Here is a 25817-nt window from a genome sequence, read left to right on the forward strand (position 1 = left end):
TCTGGGGGCCTCGGTCAGCCTGACCTCTGGATTTCACCCCGAGAGTAATGGGCAGGTGGAAAGGGTGAATCAAGATGTGGGTAGGTTCCTGCGGACCGGCCGGGGGAGTGGTCGGTGTTCCTGCCATGGGCAGGTTATGCTCAGAACACTCTCCACCACTCCTCCACTAACCTAACACCCTTCCAATGTGTTTTGGGTTACCAACCGGTCCTGGCACCGTGGCACCAGAGCCAGACCGAGGCTCCTGCGGTGGATGACTGGTTTCGGCGCGCGGAGGAGACTTGGGACGCTGCTCACGTTCGCATCCAGCGTGCCATGCGTCATCAGAATGCAAATACTGACCGCCTCCACAGGGAGGCCCTGGTTTTCGTACCGGGGGATCGGGTCTGGCTCTCGACCCGGAATCTACCCCTCCGCCTGCCCTGCCGGAAGCTGAGCCCGCGGTTTGTGGGGCCGTTTAAAGTCCTGAGGAGGATAAACAAGGTTACATACAGGTTGTTACTCCCCCCAATTACCGTATTAACCCCTCGTTTCATGTGTCTCTCCTCAGGCCGGTGGTAGCTGGTCTGCTCTAGGAGTCTGAGGTGCGGGAGGTTCCTCCACCTCCTCTGGACATCGAGGGGGCCCCGGCGTACTCGGTAAGTTCCATACTGGATTTGAGGCGTCGGGTGTGGGGCCTTCAGTATCTCGTGGAGTGGGAGGGGTACAGTCCGGAGGAACGGTGCTGGGTCCCAAGGAGGGATATCCTCGATCCCTCCCTGTTGAGGGATTTCCACCGTCGCCATCCGATTCGCCCTGCTCCGTGTCCTCCTGGCCGTCCCCGAGGCCGGGGTCGGCGCACTGCTGGAGCCGCGCGTCAAGGGGGGGGGGGGGGGGGGGGCGGTACTGTCACGACTTCCGCCAAGGCTGCCTCCCCTCCTTGTTCAGGCAGGTTTCGGCATTCGTGGTCACCGGCTTACTAGCTACTGCCGATCCCATTCTCATCACTCCACTTGTCATGTCTTGTCTTGTCAATCACACACACCTGGTGCTCATTCCCCTAATTAGTATGTGTATAGGTGTTCCCTCTGTTCCCCTTGTCTTTGTGAGTGATTGTTTCTTTGTGAGAGCAAGTAGCTCGGTTGAGCTACTCTTCCATTTGTTATTGCCAAGGTGGAATATTTCCCTTGTGATAGTTTCGTTTTGACGCTTGGTGCGTTTTATTTATGTAAACAGAATAAACTCTGGACTTCAGTGTTTTACCTCCTGCGCCTGACTCCTTCATTCACACCTCATCACACATTATCTGTTTTTTTTTACATGAAACTGCTTGTTCACAGCAATAAGGGATTTTGGTCAAAATACCAGTGAATCAAGATATAGACGTTAAGATAAGAGAAGATGAAGTGTGCTGTCCTCATAAGAAAAAAACCAGGCATACAACTGGGGGAAGACTTTTTCCTGAGGCATACAGTTCCACTATAACCAATGAGTCATGACATATGAGCAACATATAATGTATCAACCCAGAAGCTCCTTTTCAACCTAATTCCCCTCGGATCCCGCTATACTGTAGTCTATGAATCAGTCCATGGATTGCACCTGGCTGAGAATAGTGACTAAGCTCATAGCAGCGACAGGGGACCACTTCATTATCTCACATGTCACAGTATTGATAGATATGATCTCCTCATGTTTCACTGCTCATTGCTGTGTTGTTTGTGAGGAAGATTCACACTCGCCTGTCCATCACTTCCAATAAGGCATTGTCCATTGTCCTCTCAGGCTAAATACGTACATTATACAAGACCAGTCACACTTCAATTTCTCAAGAATGGGTTTGGGTGTCTTAAAGGGGCATTCCGGGATTGGTACATTCGTTTTTAGACTTGTAAATGAATTAAATATAGCCATTGATTCTTGAAGAAAAAGAAACAAATATAAGAAAAAACAGTGTATCAATAATGTGCTATGTTTTTAGTATTAATGTCATAATATAACAATATACATCTCAAGGTAAAAATCCCCTAGTATGCGACAACAGATTGTGTTGCTCTGAACAAAGTTCAGTACTCTGACCAAAGTCCATAGGAAATGATTTAGAAATGTTCAGATGACAGCAATATCTGTCAGCGATGTCTCAAGTCCTCTGGCAATATCAGTCCTCTGTCATCAGTCATTTTCATGTTGCCATTCTCACTAACTCTATTTAACAGTGCATAGAAAGAAGCATATATTGCGACATAGAATGCTTTCACACATATAAATAAGGACACACGACAGCACCCACAGACTTTCACACGTACAAAACAACATTTCCTGCATGCACAAATACTCTGCAATAAATTAGTGTATCTGTGTTGATAGGCAGATGTTAACTCTATGGTGGTGCCACTTTTACAGCCTCTGTTTGTTTTGTGTGCGGTGTAATTGTCACGGTCGTGTGAAGGAATTGACCAAGGCGCAGCGTGTGAAACGAACATGGTACTTTATTTAGTAAGCACGAAAAACAAGAAACACGACTAGTGAAGTCCACAGTCAACCTGACTGAAAACGGAAACAAAAACCCACAACCCCACAGGAAAACATACAGAAATAAATATGGCTCCCAATCAGAGATAACGAGCCGAACAGCTGACACTCGTTACCTCCGATTGGGAGTCATTGAACAAACCTAGAAAAACAACAACCTAGACACCCAACATAGAACACAAACACATAGACTGCACACACCCTGGATAAACAATAATGAGTCCCAACACCAGGGTGTGACAGTACCCCCCCCTAAAGGCGCGCACTCCGGGCGCACCAGCATACAGTCTCGGGGAGGGTCTGGGTGGGCGTCTGTCCACGGTGGTGGTTCTGGCTCCGGCCTAGACCACCACCCCACCATAGTCACTTCCCGCTTATGTAGCCTCCTCCAAATGACCCCCACCGGTTTAAGGGGCAGCACCTGACTAAGGGGCAGTACCGGACTAAGGACCAGCACCGGGATAAGGGGCAGCACCGGGCTAAGGGCCAGCACCGGGATAAGGACCAGCACCAGGCTAAGGAACAGTACCTGACTAAGTGGCAGCACCGGACTGAGGGGCAGCTCCGGACTGAATGGCGGATCCTGGCTGGCCGGCTCTGGCGGATCCTGCTGCTCATGGCTGGCTGACGGATCTGGCTGCTCATGGCAGGCGGAAGGCTCTGGCTTATCCTGTCTGGCGGAAGGCTCTGGCTGATCCTGTCTGGCGGAAGGCTCTGGCTGATCCTGTCTGGCGGAGAGCTCTAGCGGCTCCGATCTGGCGGACGGCTCATGGCAGACGGGCGGCTTTGTAGGCTCTGTACAGACGGGTAGTTCAGACGGCGTTGGGCCGACAGGCAGTTCAGGCGCCGTTGGGCAGACGGGCAGTTCAAACGGCGTTGGGCAGACGGGCAGTTCAGACGCCGTTGGGCAGACGGACAGTTCAGGCCCCGTTGGGCAGACGGCAGACTCTGGCCGTCTGAGGCGCATCGTAGGCCTGGTGCGTGGTGCCGGAACAGGAGGTACCGGGCTGAGGACACGCATCTCAGGGCTAGTGCGGAGAGCAACAACAGGACGCACAGGACTCGGGGGACACACAGGAGGCTTGGTGCGTGGTGTCTGCACTGGTGGTAAAGGGCTGGAGACACGCACCATAGAGCCAGTGCGTGGAGGAGACACAGGGCTCTGAAGACGCACTGGAAACCTGGTGCGTGGTGTAGGTACTGGTGATACTGGGCTGGAGCGGGGAGGTGGCGCCGGAAATACCGGACCGTGCAGGCGTACTGGCCCCCTTGAGCACTGAGCCTGCCCAACCTTACCCGGCTTGATGCTCCCCGTCGCCCGACCAGTACGGGGAGGTGGAATAACCCGCACCGGCCTATGTGGGCGAACCGGGAACACCATGCGTAAGGCTGGTGCCATGTACGCCGGCCCGAGAAGACGCACTGGTGGACTGATGCGTGGGGCCGGCTTCATGACATCCGGCTCAATGCTCAATCTAGCCCGGCCGATACGTGGAGCTGGACTGTACCGAACCGGGCTATGCCTGCGTACAGGAAACACCATGCGCTCAACTGCGTAACACGGTGTCTGCCCGTACTCTCGCTCTCCACGGTCAGTCCAGGGAGTAGGCGCAGGTCTCCTACCTGACTTCGCCACACTCCCTCTTAGCCCCCCCCCAAGAAATTCTTGGGTAGTACCCACAGGCTTCCAGTCTTGCCTCCTTGCTGCCTCCTCATATCGCCGCCTCTCGGCTTTAGCTGCCTCCAGCTCTTCACGAGGACGGCGATATTCTCCCGGTTGTGCCCAAGGCCCCTTACCATCCAGAATCTCCTCCCATGTCCATGAATCCTTAGGAGCTGGGTCCTGTTGCCGCTTGACACGCTGCTTGGTCTTCTTATGGTGGGTTTTTCTGTCAACATCGTGTGAAGGAGCAGACCAACGCGCAGCGTGTGAAACGAACATGGTACTTTATTTAGTAAGCACGAAAAACAAGAAACACGACTAGTGAAGTCCACAGTCAACCTGACTGAAAACGGAAACAAAAACCCACAACCCCACAGGAAAACATACAGAAATAAATATGGCTCCCAATCAGAGATAACGAGCCGAACAGCTGACACTCGTTACCTCCGATTGGGAGTCATTGAACAAACCTAGAAAAACAACAACCTAGACACCCAACATAGAACACAAACACATAGACTGCACACACCCTGGATAAACAATAATGAGTCCCAACACCAGGGTGTGACAGTAATAAAGTAGGAAAATCAGAGACCAGAGTCCAGCTCACGCACACACACACACACACACACACACACACACACACACACACACACACACACACACACACACACACACACACACACACACACACACACACACACACACACTCACATGCAGCAGCAAACACTGTGGGAGGCCTAGGAGGGTGGCCACACTCACTGTGTGGGAGTCAATTACCACTAAGTCATTCCCCTCTCTCTGTCTGTAAATTACTGTAAAAGTAGTTGAATTTCAATGTTTTGAGAGCCTTTTGAGGAGAAGAGATGTCGTTTGTGTAAAGGAGCTGTGCTGCCACAGAACTGAAATATATTATGCAAACTGTCTCAAAAGCGTACTTCCATTAGCTTTTCAAATTCACACATGTAAATTGTTAGATATTAGACAGATCAGCTTTCTATCAATTTGTTTCAATATCCTGGTCACTGTGTAAATGGGTACAGTATACTACACTCTTAGAAAAAAGGGTTCCAAAAGGGTTCTTCAGCCATCCCCATAGGAGAACCCTTTTTGGTTCCAGGTGGAACCCTTTTTGGTTCCTCTGTGGAGAGGGTTCTAAATGGAACCCAAAAGGGTTCTTCAAAGGGTTCTCCTACGGGGACAGCCGACAAACCCTTTTAGCTTCTAGAAAAAAGCACCTTTTTTTCTAAGAGTGTAGGCCCTACTTGCATGTAAAACATCCTACATTAACACAGACCCACAACTCTCCCATCCCATGTACATGTACACACCACACATTATACCAGCCTGGGAGGCAGACAATGGTGATCCTCTCTGTAACTCCAGAGGACTTATATATAATGTCAGGGCTAGCCCATCCTTATCAGTCTCCCATAAGGTCATGTCCCTCACTCCCTTCCCCTCTGCTCAACTGAAAAGACTCACGCTGCCTGCTCTGAGACAGTAGAGAAAGGACCCCCACAGCCTTAGTAAAGTTTACTTTGGTGATAGTGACACGCAGGCATGCACACACACACACACACACACACACACACACACACATACACACGCACACACGCACACACACACTGTTTGTCCCTGATGGCCCAGGTGAGTGGTAAACCTGGCTGGCTCTCCTCCCCACCGCCTCCGCACCCTACCCTGACCTTAGACTGTAGAAGAGATGTCGCTCTGTGCCTCTGATAACATGGACTGGCTTAATGTTTAGCCTAGGGTCTAAACACACACACACACATAGACACAAAGAGGCAGACCGGGAAGCAGTATAAAAGGCAAAGTCACCACAGAGACAAACACGGCTCAGGGATGGAGTCAGGAACACTACATGTAAGGAGGGTACTAGGCGGTAAAACTTTGGGTGAGTAATTGAGTCATTTTGGGAGTAAATTGATTTTATAGGATTGCATTGTTATCACAATTAATTTCAAATAACAACCATGACTATCAGCTAATCAATGTGTTACAGTGGACCTACAGCCATATATTTTTCTATGCTGAAATAAAACTAGTTCAGTATTTTCCTAAGCTGGGGCTATTACAGTAACAGCCTGATCCACAATAATTACAGATAGTCAATTGTTTGATTGTTAAATGAAGAACAATATGCTCTATAGACCATAACAATGCTGACATAGTATAAGCAAAGTTCTTAAACAGCATGGAATATCATAGAGACTTTTAATAGGAAAGCATGCATTGAAATCGTCTGTGTTTCCCCCGTGAGTCAACAGAAGACAAAGGTTATTGACTTGCACCCCACTCCCCAACGTCAAAAATATTTTCACGACACTCCCCTTTTACAGTAAAAAAGAAATGTGCACACCCTCCCCTTTATCCTCACAGAATTAACTCAAAACAATGTTTATGACCACAACAATAACTGTAGTGACCCTGTGTTTATAAACGTGGATATCGTCTTTGCCACTTCAGCATGCTTTTGTGGCACAGTCGATGCCATGCAGGGCTACAGGCCAGACGGTTGAGGGTTCGCAGACCACCACAGACAAGCTAACTCTCCCTGCCTGTTTCATCAACACTACGATCAGAGTCGGCTGCAGACAATGATCAGCTAGGTAGAAATCAGATTTTCAAAATGTTTATGCAATATTTATAATTATATAAAATATATGTAATTCATTTTCCACCAACAGGTTTCTGTGCCAATGCACCACACAACCAATGCACCAAGCATACCGACTTTGTGCACTTCAACATCATGGTTTGCGTTTTCAACACCACAATCAAATAGACTATTGTCAATCTCGACAAACAGAACATAGGCCTACATCCCTCCCTACCTTGTAGGCCTACCCAGTAGCAAAGGATTGGCTTGACAATCTCTGAATGTCATTACACTTTTTGGTGTTTTGTAATCAAATGGCCGCTGCACAGTTTGGATGCTGGAATTATATTTTGGACGAACGTGCGCAGGTAGCCTACAGGAGACTTTTGAATTAGCCTAATCAGATTAAAACATTGTGACTGTTTGTGTTTATGCCACACATAAAAGGTAATACATTAAAAAAGTTAAACGACAAATATAGGCTATATTGAAGCGTAAGTTTGTAGGTGAGCGAGGAATAGCCGCTCGGATCGGAGAGGAGGCAGAGCGCGTTAAGTTTTCCTGAATAACTGGGCCTGCTGGGAGCACGTGGCCACATTATTATAGGACGACTTGGGAGAATGATGATCTGCAACAGACAGCGCATTCAGTATCAGAAGTACAAATACAGCCAGACTGGCCTGCTACTCTGCCTTTCTAGACCTTATAAGCTGTCAAGAGTAGACCCACAACTGATCTAAATGGAATGCAATATTCAAATCACAGGGCTTTTGCGCCATTATTCAAATGATATCTTCACTTCTGTTTACAGCCTTGGTGCAGCTTTGAATGATGTTACATGTGGTATGGTTCGAATCCATATGGTCTCCTGGTTCGAATCCAGGCTCTGTCGTAGCCGGACGCGACCGGGAGACCCATGGGGCGGCGCACAATTGGCCCAGCATCGTCCTGGGTAGGGGAGGGAATGGCCGGCAGGGATGTAGCTCAGTTGGTAGAGCATGGCATTTGCAACGCCAGGGTTGTGGGTTCGATTCCCACGGAGAGGTATGAAAAAAATTAAATAATAATAATGTATGCACTCACTAACTGTAAGTCGCTCTGGATAAGAGCGTCTGCTAAATGACTAAAAATGTAAAAAATGTAAATGTATGATGCTAGTTAGCCTATTGGACAAACGATCCACCTACCACTATTGTCACTATGAATGGTGGATAGAGGGCAGGATAGGTAGACTATATTGACCTGTGGTATAGTTAGCGCCCGGAATAGCGTAGTGCATAAGGGAAGTACCAAAACATCTTGATATAGGGGAGGCGCATGCAAGCAGATGAGGAAATTTGCCTAAGATGGAATAAATGATATAGGAAAACCTGCAAATGGGCAAATGCAAACCAGGGAAAAAACATTCTATTCAACATTCACACTCATCATCTTCAGAGGTGGTTTTCTTCCTCTTTAGCTGATGGTACAATGAGGAAGTCTACCAAGTGAGAAAGATATTTAAAATAGCTTCCCTTATCTCAGTAGCCCGCCACATGGCTGGGTTTGCAGGGTAATGGATGGGGTTACAAATACAGTAGTAAGCATATAACTATTATGTATAACTATGGTGCCTTCGGAAAGTATTCAGACCACTTGACTTTACACATTTTGTTACGTTACAGCCTTATTCTAAAATTGATTCAATTGTATTATTTTTTTTCCTGACCAAGACCCTTCTCCCCCGATTGCTCAGTTTGGCCGGACGGCCAGCTCTAGGAAGAGTCTTGGTGGTTCCAAACTTCTTCCATTTAAGAATGATGGAGGCACTGTGTTCTTGGGGACCTTCATGCTGCAGACATTTTTTGGTACTCTTCCTCAGAGCTCTACGGACAGTTCCTTCGACCTCATGGCTTGGTTTTTGCTCTGACAGTCACTGTCAATTGTGGGACCTTATATGGACAGGTGTGTGCCTTTCCAAATCATGTCCAATCAATTGAATTTACCACAGGTGGACTCCATTCAAGTTATAGAAACATTTCAAGGATGATCAATGGAAACAGGATGCACCTGAGCTCAATTTCGAGTCTTAGAGCAAAGGGTCTGAATACTTATGTAAATAAGATATTTCTGTTTTTTATTTTTAATACATTTGCAAAAATTCTAAAAACCTGTTTTCACTGTCATTATGGGGTATTGTGTGTAGATTGCTGAGTATTTTTTTTTTTTTTAGAATACGGCTGTAACGTAACAAAATGTAGAAAAAGTCAAGGGGTCTGAATACTTTCCGAAGGCACTGTATATAATTTTACTCGTAGAATATTTATTGAGTGTATTCTTACAAGCATTTAGTAAAGAGCAAACTTTACTGGGTGTAAAGGTCACACTGGGTGTAAGGGTTAAACACAAGTTGATGATGTAACTAGTGGAAATGATTGTCCTTCTCGATCTGACAACTGAGTTTTTTTGCCTTGTGAACCTGCTCTCAAAATGAAATTTCTAATATTGCATAACTAAATAGTTATCATACTTTAGGTATCACAGAGCTGCAACTGAAAATGAAGACAAGCATAGTGAACCATCTCAAACCATCCCATTTGGACATGATAATAAATCATGAAGACAACAGAGGATAAAGAAACATAAATGTGACAGAGATTAATAGAGTTGTCTCCTGATATGCACTGGCATGGGTCTATGACTATGTGCATTAAGCCAGAGCATGCAGATATACAGTATGGAGCAAGTATTTTGTGAGACTGATTAACTGCTCTGTGTTGCATAATCCTGTAACTGTATGTGTGACGCTGTGCACTCATCACTCATCATCGACTGTACTGTCTGGACAGTTGAGAAATACTTTATGGCATGCGACAAGTGTTGATCTTCTCTTTCTGTGACAGAGGCTGGTGATGACGAGGAGGCCTCACCAGAGCGGGTGACCCATCGTCCCCTGTCCCCTCTGGCCCGCCTCTATGTCTACGCCCTGCACGGCTGCCTGTGTGAGGTGGGCTTCACTGCTATATGGGACTGGTGGGAGACCAAGGACAGGAGGCTGGCAGGACACACCAGCCTTTGGGCCCTCCCGATGTACGCCTTGGCCATCTTCCTCATAGAGGGCCTGCGTGGCAGGCTGTTGGCCCAGCACTGCCCCCTGATGCTGCGGATGCTGGTCTACACCCTGTTCATCTACATGTGGGAGTTTAGCTGGGGCGTGGTGCTGAGGTTGCTAGGAGCCTGTCCATGGGACTACTCTGGGTTTAGCTATAACCTGGCAGGGCTGGTGACTCTGGAGTACGCCCTGCCCTGGGCCTTGGCCTCACTTATAGCAGAGCAACATGTCATCAGAAATACTCTGAGAGTACGACTGACTAACTGACGCTCTGTAGAGGATGACCAAGTCATACAGTCTCACATACATCCTATTATATACACAGCATACTTAAGCAATAAGGACTGCCTGGACACAGCCCTTAGCCGTGGTATATTGGCCATATACCACAAACCCCCAAGGTGCCTTATTGCTATTATAAACTGGTTACCGACGTAATTAGAGCAGTAAAAATAAATGTTTTGTCATACCGGTGGTATACGGTCTGATATACCACGGCTGTCAGTTAATCAGCATTCAGGACAAGAACCACCTAGTTTATAAATAGAAACACACCATGTCACATTGACAGTGTCCTCACATACCCTTAATATACTGTCAACATGGTAATACCGGCAAGCATTTTTACTGAGGGCAACATCTGTGGGGGTTTTAGCAGTCTTGGTGTTGAAACAATTTTGAAAACAATTTCACATGTCCCAAAATTGCACAACATTGGGGTTTCTTTGAAATGTACTCTAGGATACTTAAGAGTGCGGTTAGTCCATTGCCATGGCAGCAAATAACAATTGCACTATCAAGCGTTAAATGAGGCAAGCTGGAACATTTACGTCATTTAGCAGACGCTCTTATCCAGAGCGACTTACAGTTAGTGAGTGCATACATTTTTTCATACTGGCCCCCCGTGGGAAACGAACCCACAACCCTGGCGTTGCAAGCGCCATGCTCTACCAACTGAGCTACAGGGGACTTAATGTATCACTCATCTGCTCTGTGGGCAGTACACTATTCTGGGAAGAGAACCTACCGTAGGGCCACTGTAATGTCACAAACCTACACATAGCATTCAGTTGAACAACCTATGTACTGTTCAAACATGCTAAGGATCAAAGGCCTCATATAAAAAATATAATAAAATTGTAGGTCCATCAAATATCTAGACTAACGTTTAGTGACTTGCTGATTTCTATTTTATTCTGCTATCTTACATACATCAGGTTTGGACTACAGATAAATAATAGGAGTTCTTCTGAACTCTGGGGTTAACTTGGTGTTGTTAAATTAATCTAATGCAGTGTTGCATCAATGGAAGATAAAAGTCATGCTCCAGTGTGTTTACATGAAGGGAAGTATTACAGTCCCCTGTAGCTCAGTTGGTAGAGCATGGCGCTTGCAACGCCAGGGTTGTGGGTTCATTTACCACGGGGGGCCAGTATGAAAATGTATGCTCTCACTAACTGTAAGTCGCTCTGGATAAGAGCGTCTGCTAAATGATATAAATGTATTACAGGAAGTATGTGTGAACTTCCTCAAAACCGCCCTGACTGCTGGGAAGTGGTAACTAGACCATTTCAAATTAAATGAATTGGAAACATGCAGATGTTATTGCGAAGTGCTTCTAGTTCTGACAGTGCAGCAATATCTAGCAAGTCATATCTAACAGTTCCACAACAAAAACCTAATACACACAAATTTAAGTAAAGGAATGGAATAAGAATATATAAATATATGGATGAGCAATGTCATTATCAAAGTGGCATAGGCTGAGATGCAATAGATAGTATAGAATACAGTATATACATATGAGACGGGTAATGTAAGATATGTAAACATTATTAAGATAGAATAGAATACAGTTAATACATATGAGATGGGTAATGCAAGATATGTAAACATTATTAAGATAGAATAGAATACAGTTAATACATATGAGATGGGTAATGCAAGATATGTAAACATTATTAAAGTGGCATTATTAAAGTGACTAGTGTTCCCTTTATTAAAGTGGCCAGTGATTTTCAATTCTGTATGTAGGCAGCATCCTCTCTGTGCTAGTGATGGCTGTTTAACAGTCTGATGGCCTTGAGATAGAAGCTGTTTTTCAGTTTCTCGGTCCCAGCTTTGATGCACCTGTACTGTCCTCGCACGCTTACACTCTGGGTTTTGAGTGACAAACAGGGAAATGCTACCCTGCACTGGTACCTTCAGCATAGGAATTAGACAAACACAAAGTTAAACCGATTCCTCTACCAAAACACAAAATAATAGCATCTACTGCAGGGTTCTTCAATTCCGGTCCTGGAGGGCCGAAACACTTCTGTTTTTTATTTCTACCTGGTAGTTGATTGCACTCACCTGGTGTCCCAGGTCTGAATTAGCCCCTGATTAGAAGGAGAGGATGAAAAACAGAGGTGTTTTGGCCCTCCAGGACCGGAATTGAAGAACCCTGATCTACTGTATGAATGACAGACAGTCTAACCTCTTTCTTCTTGTGTTACTTGAATTCAACATTCTTTCTCTAAAGCCATTTTGTATTGGGGCCATTCACAAACATGCACATATCCCCTCTATCTTCTGTTTCCTTTTCTTATTACCACACTCATAATCCCACTCACTGGCTATGTCCAGGAATGAGTAGACTGTCTCCTGTGGACAGAGGGAACTCTTGGCCATCCAGAGTCACATGGGGGGGATCCCTCCTGAGAGAGGAAGAGAGGTTGAGAGAGAAAGTGCAAATAGACAGAAGGAAGCAGAGAGAGGGAAAGGAAAAGAGAGAAATACCACAAATGTAAATAAATACTGAAGGCATGATGACGTGACAGAAATGCAAATTCTCTAATAGATTAGTAATAGGAGACATACTGTACCTGCTGCCATATCCAGACATCAGTTTCTCGTTTACAAACCTCTGATTGCCTGGGTCCATACAGCATGGTCTGTCACAGAGTAGTAGGAGTAACATCATCATCACCACCATCACCACAATCATCATCATCACTATCACCACCACCATCATCATCCTCATCATCTATACACTCACTAGTCTGATAAACAGACCTATAGCTCACTTCCCTCCTACTACACTAATGAGCAACATAATCCAGAGCAATTTACTGTATATTAAACTTTCAATATTAGCAAGTCATGAGTTTGAATCAGGGGGAGCTCAGTCTAGACTGGTCGTTGATCGCTTGAAAGGTTTCAATCAACGTAAAAGGTCAACAAATAGCTAAGTCATCATTGGGATATTCCAGGGTCACCTCTGTCTCAAACTGGGCCCTGAACATGTCGATGGGGTGTCCGCTGGCCAGGGAGGGCCGCTGATTTTCCACTCAGTCTCTGAAGTGGAAGGGGGTCATCACATGCAAGGTGTTTATGTGGAAGGGAGGCTGTCTGAAGACCTCATCTAGACAGTCAGAGACAGGAATAGCACACAGTGTGATACGATAGCACATAAAAGATAGCACATAGGCCAACAGGGCTCTTGTGTAGTGGGATACACTCACACAGATAAATATCCACAAACCCGATTTAAAACCACACAAAAATAAAAGGTGGGCAGATCCGGACATATGATACATAATGCATTTTCATTCAGTAGAGTGCAAAACCTATTGAAGCCCACCTTTTCCATTGTCACTTTGTGAGAGGGGGAGTCGCCTGGGTTTGGCTTGCCTGTTTCGTGCTTCTCCGACGCAATAAACCTGAGAACCACAGCATCAGCTGAGTATTCACTGCTGAGCACTAATGTTCACTAAAGAAAGTGTTCTGTTTAATGCCAGACTAAAATCAATGATATACGTCTCACTCTTGAATCACTGGCACCAGCTGGGTCCTCAGGTTTTCACAGTAAGACCGTCTCTCAAAAAGGATGTCTGTAGTGTCATCCATATAGTACCCGAAACCACGAAGAGCCATGATTTACTACACACTCTCTCTTTCTCTCTCTCCACTCTCTCCCTCCTTGCTATCTCTTGTAAGGGTGTCAATGAGAAGGGGCTGTGAGATGTGAAGATGGATGAGTTGTGTGTAAGAGGAGTGAGATATAGGTAAAGGAGAAGAAGAAATGGTGGATGGTGGTACCTTAAACAGTCTGTCTCTGAATGAAGCCTCCTTCTCTCCACCACCAGCCCCACAGTGTTATCCAGTCTCTGGGGGGAGAGGGGGATCTGAGCTGGTAGCAGAAACATCTGAGGACCAGAGATGGACACAGGTGGACATGGGGTGTGTGTGACACAAACACAAACCTAAGAAATCTGCATAGTTTGTTATGGTACTAATACTTATGTTAAACAGTCGGCTTGGCAAGATAAGCTTGGAATAAATGTAGTTTCTCTCACCAGTGCCTCGTGGATATGCACATCCTTATGTTTACCATTCTCTACCACCTTCAGACACATGTCCCCTTTCACCTAGCAGAGCTGCACAAAACAAGACAGGGAGAGGACATGACAGTGAAAAGCAATGACTACGGACTAGAGAAAACAGATACATCATATGGAGGATATCTTCAGCTTCACATCACATTCAAGTGCTCACTAAGATATGAATGTGCTTATGCTGACCTCCAGTGGCTAGATTATGTTATTGAAAATGCAAGTACAATCCTCTGTTTTGTAAATACACTGAGTGCACAAAACATTTTCCATGACATAGACTGACCAGGTGAATCCTGATCCCTTATTGATATTACCTGTTAAATCCACTTCAATCATTGTAGATGAAGGGGAGGAGACAGGTTGAAGAAGGATTTTTAAGCCTTGAGACAGTTGAGACATGGATTGTGTATGTGTGCCATACAGAGGGTGAATGGACAAGACAAAATATTTTAAGTGCCTTTGTTGAACGGGGTATGGTAGTAGCTGCCAGGCGCACCGGTTTGAGTGTGTCAAGTACAGCAACGCTGCTGGGTTTTTCACACTCAACAGTTTCCCGTGTGTATCAAGAATGGTTCACCACCCAAAGGACATCCAGCCAACTTGAACTTGACACAACTATGGGAAGCATTGGGGTCAACAGCCAGCATCCTTGTGGAACACTTTTGACACCCCGACGAATTGAGGCTATGCTAAGAGCAAAAGGGGGTGCAACTCAATATTAGGAAGGTGTTCCTAATGTTTAGTACACTCAGTGTATAAAGTCTTTAAATAGCCTAAATAAGTCTTATAAGTCTTATATCGCATACATAATATCTCTTAGTCATTTGAATACCCATTTTCTGCAAGTGCTTGCGATATCATTCCTATGCAATATCCCTATCTGAAAGTAAGCAACTGATGCAAGGACACTACCATGCTAGTTAGTTAGCAATCAGTCAGCCACAATATAATCTTTCCTGACCCATGTGCCTAACCTTCTCACATAAACTCAGTCAGTAGCTTAGCCAATGGTCACACAACAATCAAGAACATCATTCAATCATTTGCCACAGTATTTGGCCAATGTCATAGGTGAATGGTGGCATTTTATCTTAACTCCTCCCCTTCCTCTATGTTGTAGTCATTTCTGGAGTAGGGACCTCCAACAAACATGATGTTCAGCTGATGAAAATGCCTAGCGGAGAAAGAAAATATGAAAGCATGCACTTTGCTCACATTCATTACCTTTGTCAATCTTTGCCAACATAGTGTGAATCATTACTATTTGACTACTAAAGATAGTCAGGGGGTAAACAGTACTTTTTTACAGCTCAACATGATAATAACATGGTCCCATTTTAAAATAACAACAAATGCTTCATAGAAGCTTATAGAAGATTTGTGAAGCATCTATGCTCTGCTTGTGAATACTTTATATTAAGCCTTTATAAGTTATAGTTCGTTTAGTGAATAACACAGTTATTACAAATCTAACGACACCAGAGTGTGCAACTAAAACTGAAACTGTCTATAAATGAAATTAGCACAGACTGCTACTCACTGGTGGTAGAAAGGCCTTTTCATTCTCTGCAATCCATTTGTCCACGTTCACAAGAAGTGGTTTCTCACTCATTATTGCAAAGTGATGTGAAAATTGTAACTGAAAAAAATTACACTTTGTGTATTGAATCACATAGTTCTGTGTGTTTTTTCGGTTTCAGAGAGCCTGAAAGTCCAAAATACAGAAGTGGGATAACTCGGGGAGGAGTCCAGTGTGATCGGTGAAAGGTTGCTTACATTCCCACAATAAGTAAATTAGTGTGGGCGGTCATATAAAACCAAACAAACTTGTCAGTAAAGTGATGGAGAGAAGTAATGAGGGGACGAGGGGTGCACATGTTAATGAGTAGGAGGGAAGCAGGAATCATGTTAAAATTAGCACTGCAGTTTCTGCATTATAAAAGGTACAATTAAATTTTTTCTTGACTGTACATGTACTGTATGTTCGAACCAATAGCCTACTGTTTTATTGGCTGAGGTCATCACCATAAAAAACCCTTATTTTACCACTTACCACTTATCACAACATCAGCAGGACAAAGGAGCTGATCGTGGACTACAGGAAACAGAGGGCCGAGCAAGCCCCCATCCACATCGACTGGGCTGTAGTGGAGTGGGTCGAGAGCTTCAAGTTCCTCGGTGTCCACATCACTAAGGAATTAACATGGTCCACACACACCAAAACAGTCGTGAAAAAGGCACAACAACGCCTCTTCCCCCTCAGGAGGCTGAAAAGATTTGGCATGGGCCCTCAGATCCTCAAAAAGTTATACAGCTGCACAGTTGAGAGCATCTTGACTGGCTGCATCACCGCCTGGTATGGCAACTGCTTGGCATCCGAGCGTAAGGCGCTACAGAGGGTAGTGCATACAGCCCAGTACATCACTGGGGCCCAGCTTCCTGCCATCCAGGACCTCTATAGCAGGCGGTGTCAGAGGAAGGCCCTAATAATTGTCAAAGACTCCAGCCACCCATAGACTGTTCTCTCTGCTACTGCACGACAAGCGGTACTGATGCACCAAGTCTGGAACCAACAGGACCCTGAACAGCTTCTACCGCCAAGCCATAAGACTGCAAAATAGTTAAGCAGATAGGGCACCCGGACTATCTGCATTGACCCCCTTTTGTACTAACTCGTCTGACTCATCACATACGCTGCTGCTACTCCTCATTATCTATCCTGTTGCCTAGTCGCTTTACCCTTACCCATATGTACATATCTACCTCAATTACCTTGTACCCCTGCACATGGACTAGGTACTGGTACGCTGTGTATATAGCCAAGTTATAGTTACTCATTGTGTATTTATTCCTCAAGTTATTATTTATCTTTTTTTCTCTCTGCATTGTAAGCATTTCACTGTTACTCTACACCTGTTGTTTTTGAAGCATGTGACAAATAAAATTGTATTTGATTTTGATTAGATCTAAAAGGTGCATAAGGACATACTTTCCTACTATCAGCTCTTACTGTCTGGGTCCAGAGTGATGACACACAACCATGGTGATGACATCAGAGGCCAGGGCTCTGTAAGATGAATAGGGCAACCCCCTCAGCCCACCTCCACTGGTAACTAAGAAATAAACAATATACTTTATGATTTCTCTTTTACTTTCTCATACACTAGCTAATTCCTGTATTCTATAGCAAACTCACTCACTGGCTGTGACCAGGTTATGATCGGACTATCCTGTAGACAGAGGGACTCTTGAGTTATAGGAAGACCTCTCCTGAGGGAGGAGGAAAGGGTGAGAGGTAGAAAGAGAGAGAGAGAAATGTGAGCAAAGTAGGCATAACAGCCCTAGTAGTTGAGAAATGTTGATAGGGTCATACATGCGTGGGGAAGACACATACCAGCTGCATATCCACATATCAGTTTCTCTTCTCATCCCCTCAGTCTCTCGTGGCCCATAGAGAAGGGTCTGTCATAGGAAGAGCAGGGCAATATGGCATCATCATCTTCACACACTCTCCAATAATAAACGTCCTGTTTCTCACAGATTTTACGGTAGAGTAGTGTACAGTATCTAATCAAGCCTCAGGTGGACTAAAGAGCAGTTTCTCACAGTTTCCTTTCCCATCAATGTGTTAATGAGCTCCATCTCTCCAGACTACATTCCCTCTCTGTCGATATCCTGGAGCTTGGCAGGAGCCACAGTCTGCTGGGAGCTCAGTCGAGACATGTATTTGTGAAATCAGGTTTGTTCTTACTAATCTGCCTCCTTGGAGAGGAAGGTCATGTGACAGATTTATCTCCTAAGCATATGTTAAAGATGGCTGCTACCTATGTTAAAGATCCATCCCTCCCTCCCTCCCTCTCTCCCTGCATCTATCCATCCATGATTCATCCATCCATTCAATCCATCCAGATACAAGACAGATGATTGATAAAGTTAGTGGATAGATGATAATGATCTCAATTCATGTTGTCAAGTATGGTTGTTGACATGTTGAATTGTGATCCTCCAATAAACTAGCCCTATCATACAGGTCTAGACTAGCAGTGTTTTTCATTCAGTTTACAATGTTAACATAACCATGCTACAATAAAACAATGGGTTCTTTTCCGATAATAGATTATTATACACAGGCAAAAATGCATCATGTTAAAGAGGGTAGACAGAAGAAAAGGTACATGGTTAGTCAACATAGAGGGGGGAAGTAGTTTGGGGGGGGTGGTGCTGCAGGACTAATATAGGACTAGTAAAGGCCCAGTGCACTAAACTAAATGTATTTGTATTTGAGTGTTTACCAGCATTTGTAACTTGAGTCTGATAATTATCTGTACAAAACAGTTAATCTGATAATACTTATGGAATATAAAAACACTTGATATATGTTTTCCAGTTTCTTGAAATACTTTGCAAATGCAACGTATTACTATGTGAAGACTATTCATTTGTTTTAGTAGACAGTCTTATCCAAAGCAACTTACAGTAGTGAGTGCTTACATTTCATACTTCTCTGTATTGGTCCTACTGGGAATTGAACACACAACCCTAGTGTTGGAACCATCATGCTCTACCAACTGAGCCACATCATCACATCACAGCATCACAAACCACATGATGTCTCAATGTACTCAATCAATTACTGTATTGTGTATTGTTTTTCTTTATGGTACAAATCTAAATAACCAGCCTATGTACAATACAGTAATGTACATTTACATTAAGTGGTTTGTAAGGACGGTAAATTAATACTGCACAAAAAGTGGTTGTTTTCCATGTTATTTGATCAAGAAAAACATTTAATTTGATGTGGATGTTTTGGGTCTTTGTCCATAACTTTGCACCTTTTTATGTAAATGTTTGAGGACAGGGTTTGGTTCTTTCTGGATTCCATTAGAATGACAATCACAGAGAAAGTGACAGGGCAACAACTCTTAAAATTCCAACTATTGAATCCTGCAAGATACTGTTCTTAATTATACAACTACCTTTTTTGCCAAAGCAGCTATGCTAAAAAAAATTTGTTGTTGGCTCAGCTACAGATTTCTATATCGGTCCGTTAATACAGGACTAGTAAAGGCCCAGTGCACTACCTTTGTGGAAAAAATATTATTTTCGAAAATACATATTTGTATTAATATATATTTTTTAATTCTGCTTTTTCAGGGAGTGCTGCAGCACCCTCAGCAACCTTACTTCCCGCTGCGATGTTATTCAATTAAGAATGTGATGGTTTATACAAGGAGGATATTGGTTTAATATTGGTTTATGCAGAGACTTCAAAACCATCTGCAAAAGTTAATTGTTAACAACGTCGAGGCTCGGGTTGTTACTAGTTACCACAGCCACAACGTCAAAATGAAAATACAAATTCATGAAAACAAAAATAATATTTTTGGTCTTGATTTAAGGTTAGGGTTAGGCTTAATGTTTGCAGTGTTGTTAAGGTTAGGGTGACGGTTAGGTTTAAAATCAGATTTTAAGAACAGAAATTGTAGAACTAGGCGGGGTTTAGCCATAACATTGTGGCTGTGGTAACTAGTGACGACCCTGTAGCAGCCAGGATTTCACAGATAGCATTAGCAACTTGTTATGAAATGAATACTCATACTACAAGCACACAGTATAATATCACTTTCCAGATTAGCTGTCAAATACACACGGCCAATGTGGGAAAATACAATTTAGACACAATAGACTCGACAACAGACAGCTCTCTATCCATCCTCAGTGAGCAGTTCAGGCGAGCTAACGTTAGCAAGCTAGCTAGCTATGTTCAAACAACGCAAACGACTGATTCGGCAAATCAGTTATTTATTAGAGCTTAGTCAGGTCTTGGTCAGTTTCTATGAATGCTGCTTTATGGTTTTGATTGTGTTGTAACACATAACAGACAATATAATTACCGCTAAGTAAATCATGAGAAGAAGATAAAAAAAAAGAGGCGCTAGCATCAGGTTCAGAGTGTTCATAAGCTCTATTGCTGAGCCGGAGGAATGGAGCTCCAGTGGCGCAATCGGTTAGCGCGCGGTACTTATATGACAGTACATTGTTGAGCGATGCCGAGGTTGTGAGTTCGAGCCTCACCTGGAGCATAACTTTTACTGCTGTTAGAGAGTGATAGGTATTAGCCGTTGAACTTGTGATAACATGGAATACATTAAGTAGCTACCTAAACTGACAATTCAGCAATGTAGGCAAAGAAGATATCAGGTAGGGACTTTCTTCTCTAACATATTTTTTGCCTAAACCTAGTACAGATATTACAATTTAGATAGAGTAGCCTATATCAAGATTTGTCATCTCATACTATTTCTTAGCTACATGGTATCATTAAACATATATTCCTGCTGTTTTATGTTGTGCTGATCCATGCACGTGCACAGGGGTCTTTGGGTACCTGATGATCACATTCACATCCATGCGTGCTTCGAAATGAAGTCATACAACAAAATAGCTATTATCCACACTCCCATTACCAGTTATTTTGCAGCACACCTCAATGTGTAGGCCTACTTACCTTGCCCTTTACCTCATATCAATACGCTAACTTCTATCTAATCATATCTCGATCTTTTCGGGGTAGCAATTTTCTAGTTATTCTCTTTTTGTGACATGATTTGGTGGGAGGACTTTGCTAAGGCCTATATAAAGTGCAAGTATATTATTCGTTTTTAGCTGTAAATGTAAGAAGTGTATGTTTCTTTCCAACTCGCACAGTATTTCATCAACTGAGCTGAAGTAGTTCCATCTTATTATCTATAGGAGGCAGCATGACTGCATTTCTACACAAATCCATTGGGCTGTATTAAGACTTGCAGTTTAACTTCACTAGAGGGGATAGTCTGATAATTAACTGCATTTGTTCTTGACAAGGTGAGAGTGACTGTAGTTGAGGTAATTTACCAGTATTACATTAGAATGGTGTACTTAGTATACTTCTCTGGCCAGCCTGTAATGTCCTGTACAAGTTCCACTGGGGGGCGCTGTTGTCGATGCTATGAGTTGGGTGTACCATCTCTAGTTACGTACATCAATTAGGCTTGGCGGCTGGTAGTGAGTGGCTACGCCTTTAGACACATTTGATTGATACAGTTTCTTTTAAATGTTAGAATGTTCTCCTATACTGATTAAATGTTGAATACATCCTATACATTACACTATAGAGAACATGGTGAAATGTAAATGTTGCTGGGAAGAACGTGTAGAATAAATAAACATTAGGGGAATGTAAAAAAGCTGATAAGAAAACTCTCTAGGAATAGGCTTTAAGCTGTTATGTAGGTAGCACCTAATTAATTTAGACAAGTGTGTGTGAGTTGGTGGATCCATTTTGAAGATGAGCAACACATGATAGAGGAGAGAGATTTTACTGTAGAGAAAACTGAGCAGAGAGAGCTTTGGCAGCTGGCTTCCCCTCCACTCCCCTCAACTCCCCTCCCCTCTCCCCTCCTCCTCTTCCCGACCCCAATAAACACACTCAGGATTTGACATCATCCCAAATTAAATGACTCTAAGTTTCATATAATTGACTCTTACACAGAAAGAACACAGCTGATTTTAAAAAAACATTCAGTGTCCAGGGATTTAACCTTCGTCCATTTAGTGCCCTCCCTGGAACTCTTGAACACTAGATGCAACTATATAATTGACTGCCAATGTCTCACATAAACCCCTCTAGCTCAGCCCCGGTTTATCACACAGACTAATGGTTGGTACCCACGGGTGCAGAAGAAATTGACAAATTCAATGGTACAACCCAAAAGTAGGTAGCTCAAATGTTTAAAAGGGGTTAGAAGTCCAAAATGCGCCAGCGATACAGTGGGACTCAAGGAGTTTAATATATTAGCCTATACAATATATGCTGACAATAGCACACATCACACATGGTGGAGGGACCTACAATTTTTGGGGGGCGAATGACTGTGAGATGGTCAGTTCTGGTGACTTTTTAAAAGGACATTCTACTCCAAAATGAATTAAAATAAATTGAGCCCAATAACATATTGGTCCATATTATCAGGCAGGTGTGCTATTTAACAATAAGCATTATCACCTGCTGTAGCCCAACTGATGCAGCATATTGGCTATAAATAAATAGGCTGAGGGTTGCCCATCTGCATTTAGCTAGATCAAACTCTAAGCATGATCTTGTTGCTAGTTAGCAACATATTGAAGGCTTGAATGTCCCCAAAAACGTTCCACTGGCACTCAGCCAAGGATCATGTACTGTGAATATAATGTAGGCCTCCATGTTACACCTGGCCCGTGTTACATTTAGTAACACGCTATATGCACATAAACCATGCCACTGCTAAAAACTCAGGTTCTAAAATGGTGCAGTTCACAAATTTGGGGGATTTGAGAAATAAATGTTCACTAGAAAGCTCTGTGATCCTCCTCTTTTAACAGTGGCCATCAAAACTGCTTTCAAATGTGTGTTTTCCCACGACTGCATTAAGAATGTTGTAGGCTACAATGCATGTATGTTTCTCTTCCTGTTTTTCATGAGATAATTCAAAATTCGCATAACCAAAGGAACTGGGTCTCAGCTCCGTCTGGCTCTCATTTGGATCATAGGTGGCAGGTCTCGGACCAGGCGGGACCCGGCCCAATTTAACCGCTGGTTATTGAGGTCATTTCTTTAGTAGGTGAGGTTAGAGGTCAGCATGTGGGAGAAGTCAGAGCTCAGGGATGATAGACGAGTTTCCTAATTACCAGTTGGCGGGTGTTGAAGTGGATTTCTCCAAGTCATATGTAGTAAATACTACTTTCCCACTTGGTTATGAATGCAGGGTAACCCCATTAAGACATGTTATTGTACTGCACTCTGGGAGTCGTAGGCCTATCTGCTGCTCTCTGCCCATGTAGGCCTTCTCCTAAGACACACGCACGCACACACACGCACGCACGCACGCACGCACGCACGCACGCACGCACGCACACACACACACACACACACACACACACACACACACACACACACACACACACACACACACACACACACACACATACACACACACACACACACACACACACACACACACAGTGCAATGTAGTCCCTCATCACCATATCCTGTCTACATTTGTGGAGGCAGTGTATTGTATGAAAGCTTGTCGGTTCAGCATAGACAACTTTTCACCACAATGCACTTGTCTGTCTATCCAAACATTTCCAGGAATGTTTTTTTTTCTTTTCTCAGACGTTTCTTTTTTCTCTCCTCACGCCACATTTATCTTCTCACTCAACTCAAAATGTGCCCTTGGGTAAATTAGGCCTGGTTTCTTCTTTCACATATTTTGTGTGGATTGTGTAGTCCTCTGTAGCTCAATTGGTAGAGCATGGCGCTTGTAACGCCAGGGTAGTGGATTCGATCCCTGGGACCACCCATTTGTAAAAATGTATGCACGCATGACTGTAAGTTGCTTTGGATAAAAGCGTTTGCTAAATGGCTTATTATAAATGATGAACAGGACTGTAGTGAAGCACATCTTTTTGTGACACGTATGTGTTGCAGCGAAATGGCACACATAGTTTTCCCTTTCCAGAGTTTTCTCATGTTAGAACAGTACTTGTTGGATGGTGTTCTGTCGCATTGATTTCACAAGGTCTCCATATATCAAAGCTAAATTCCTCTCAAAATCACCATCCTCAGTCTGAGGACTAAATGGGGCATGATGTAGGCCTAGCAGCATATGTACGGGTTTGGTTCGTTATCATATCAGTATAGAATTGTATTATATTTTACCAAGTTAGTCTCATTGAGATTTTAAAAATATTTTTTAAGAGAGACCTGGCCAAAATAGCAGCATATAAAGTTTCATACAAAGACACATTTACAACATCAAACAGAAAGCACAGTTTAAAAACAGACATTTACACATTGATCAGGCATGATGCTTTGGAGAGGTGTGGTGCATCTAGGGCAGGGGTGTCAAACATACGGCCCGCGGGCCGGATCAGGCCCGCAAACGGGTTTAATCCGGCCCGCGAGATGATTTTGGGAAAGAAAAAAGATTTTTTTTTTTTTTTTTTTAAGTATAAAAATGCGCTGCAATTTTTCAATAAAATAAACTGCTGTTCCAATTGCGTCCACTGGATGGCGCAATAGCAATTGTGTTAAGCAAGCAAACTGTTTATACCGGGGCAGAGCAAGTAGGTCAAGCACGTGCAGCCAATGAGCTACTTTGTTTTGCCCGCGATATTTATTACGGCTTCTACTTTTAACATTATGTGCTTTGGCACCCTCATTGCCCCAATATGTCTCTGTCAAAAAAGAGAAAAGTGGACGCAGAGTGCAGAGTGTTCCAAGAAAAATGGTCATCCTATTTAATCACGGAATTGAATGGGAAAGCTGTATGTTTGGTGTGTTCAGAGCATGTTGCAGTGCTGAAAGAATATAACCTTCGTCGCCACTATGTGAGTCTTCATGCCGACAGATATGACAACTTTCAAGGACAGCGGAGATGAGAGAAGGTGAATGAACTGTTGGCGGGTCTGAAGAAACAGCAGTCTGTGTTTACTCACAGCCGAGACATCAGTGACGCTGCAGTGAAAGCTAGCTACCTCATTGCTAATGAAATCGCAGTGGCTTCAAAACCATTTAGTGAGGGTGAATTTGTAAAAACATGCATTATGAAGGCAGCGGAGATTGTGTGCCCTGAAAAGCGGCAGGCTTTTGCAAATATCAGCCTGACAAGAAACACAGTTGCAGACAGGATTTCCGATCTTTCAGTGGATTTGGACAGCCAGTTGAAGCAAAAAGTAAAGTCATTTATTGCGTTTTCGGTTGCAATTGATGAAAGCACGGACATTACAGATGTTGCACAACTGGCCATTTTTTCATCCGCGGAGTTGATGACACATTGACCGTCACCGAGGAGTTCGTGGAGTTGGTGCCGATGACAGATACAACGACAGCAGCTGATATTTTTACCGCACTCGTCGGCGCGCTGGACAGGGTCGGAGTGGACTGGTCCCGCGCTGTCAGCCTGGCTACAGATGGTGCGCCCTCAATGATCGGGAAAAAAGCAGGTGTTGTGACAAAGTTCAGAGAGAAAGTGCAATCTGCAAATGGAGGACGTGATTTTTTGACTTTTCACTGTATTTTGCACCAGGAGGTTTTGTGTTGCAAGTCATTAAAGATAGATAACGTCATGAAGGTGGTCATCCAAACTGTTAATTTCATCCGATCCAGAAGCCTGAATCACCGTCAGTTTGACAGCCTTCTCAGAGAGAAAGACCACATCTATGGCCTGCCATACCACACTGAGGTAAGATGGTTAAGCCGAGGTGCTGTGCTGAGGCGTTTCTTTGATTTACGAGAAGAAATTGAACAGTTCATGGAAGAAAAGGGCAAACCAGTGTTAGAATTTCATTCCGCAGAATGGATGCCGGACCTTGCATTTATGGTGGATGTTACAGAGCACCTGAATAACTTGAACAAACAGCTGCAAGGGCGCAACAAAGTTGTCACGCAGTATTATGACAGCATACGTTCTTTCAAGTTGAAGCTGTCATTGTGGGAGACGCAACTTGCCGGTGGTGATGCAGCT

At 44.0% G+C, this 25817-nt stretch overlaps 2 protein-coding genes across 3 annotated transcripts; one reads left to right on the top strand and one right to left on the bottom strand.

The window, feature by feature from the left end:
* Positions 1-5984: 5984 nt before the first annotated feature.
* Positions 5985-11872, top strand: LOC311110884 (transmembrane protein 229B-like). Its single transcript, XM_084153499.1, has 2 exons — positions 5985-6092; positions 9680-11872. Exons 1-2 carry the CDS (start codon positions 6041-6043, stop codon positions 10153-10155), a joined length of 528 nt encoding a protein of 175 aa, XP_084009625.1. The 5' UTR covers positions 5985-6040; the 3' UTR covers positions 10156-11872.
* A 67-nt stretch (positions 11873-11939) lies between these two features.
* Positions 11940-14211, bottom strand: LOC311110885 (uncharacterized protein; the record flags this gene model as incomplete). 2 transcript variants are annotated; one of them, XM_084153500.1, is made up of 3 exons in its annotated part: positions 12756-14209; positions 12504-12587; positions 11940-12090 (listed from the first exon to the last, which is right to left on the bottom strand). In XM_084153500.1, exons 1-3 carry the CDS (start codon positions 12914-12916, stop codon positions 11940-11942), a joined length of 396 nt encoding a protein of 131 aa, XP_084009626.1. In that variant the 5' UTR covers positions 12917-14209. The 2 variants fall into 2 exon arrangements, 1 of the variants encoding a protein (XP_084009626.1); XR_014610732.1 differs by having other exon boundaries at positions 11962-12587; positions 12756-12824; positions 13149-14211.
* Between the last annotated feature and the right edge of the window lie 11606 nt (positions 14212-25817).

Source organism: Coregonus lavaretus (genome assembly GCF_964263955.1).
Source record: "Coregonus lavaretus genome assembly, chromosome: 36".
NCBI lineage: Eukaryota > Metazoa > Chordata > Actinopteri > Salmoniformes > Salmonidae > Coregonus > Coregonus lavaretus.

Excerpts from the sequence above, each read along its gene's own strand:
- LOC311110884 (XM_084153499.1), top strand. The coding sequence starts at position 6,041 with ATGGAGTCAGGAACACTACATGTAAGGAGGGTACTAGGCGGTAAAACT. Across the intron at positions 6,093-9,679 it reads ACTAGGCGGTAAAACTTTGG|AGGCTGGTGATGACGAGGAG; the intron begins GTGAGTAATTGA and ends TTTCTGTGACAG.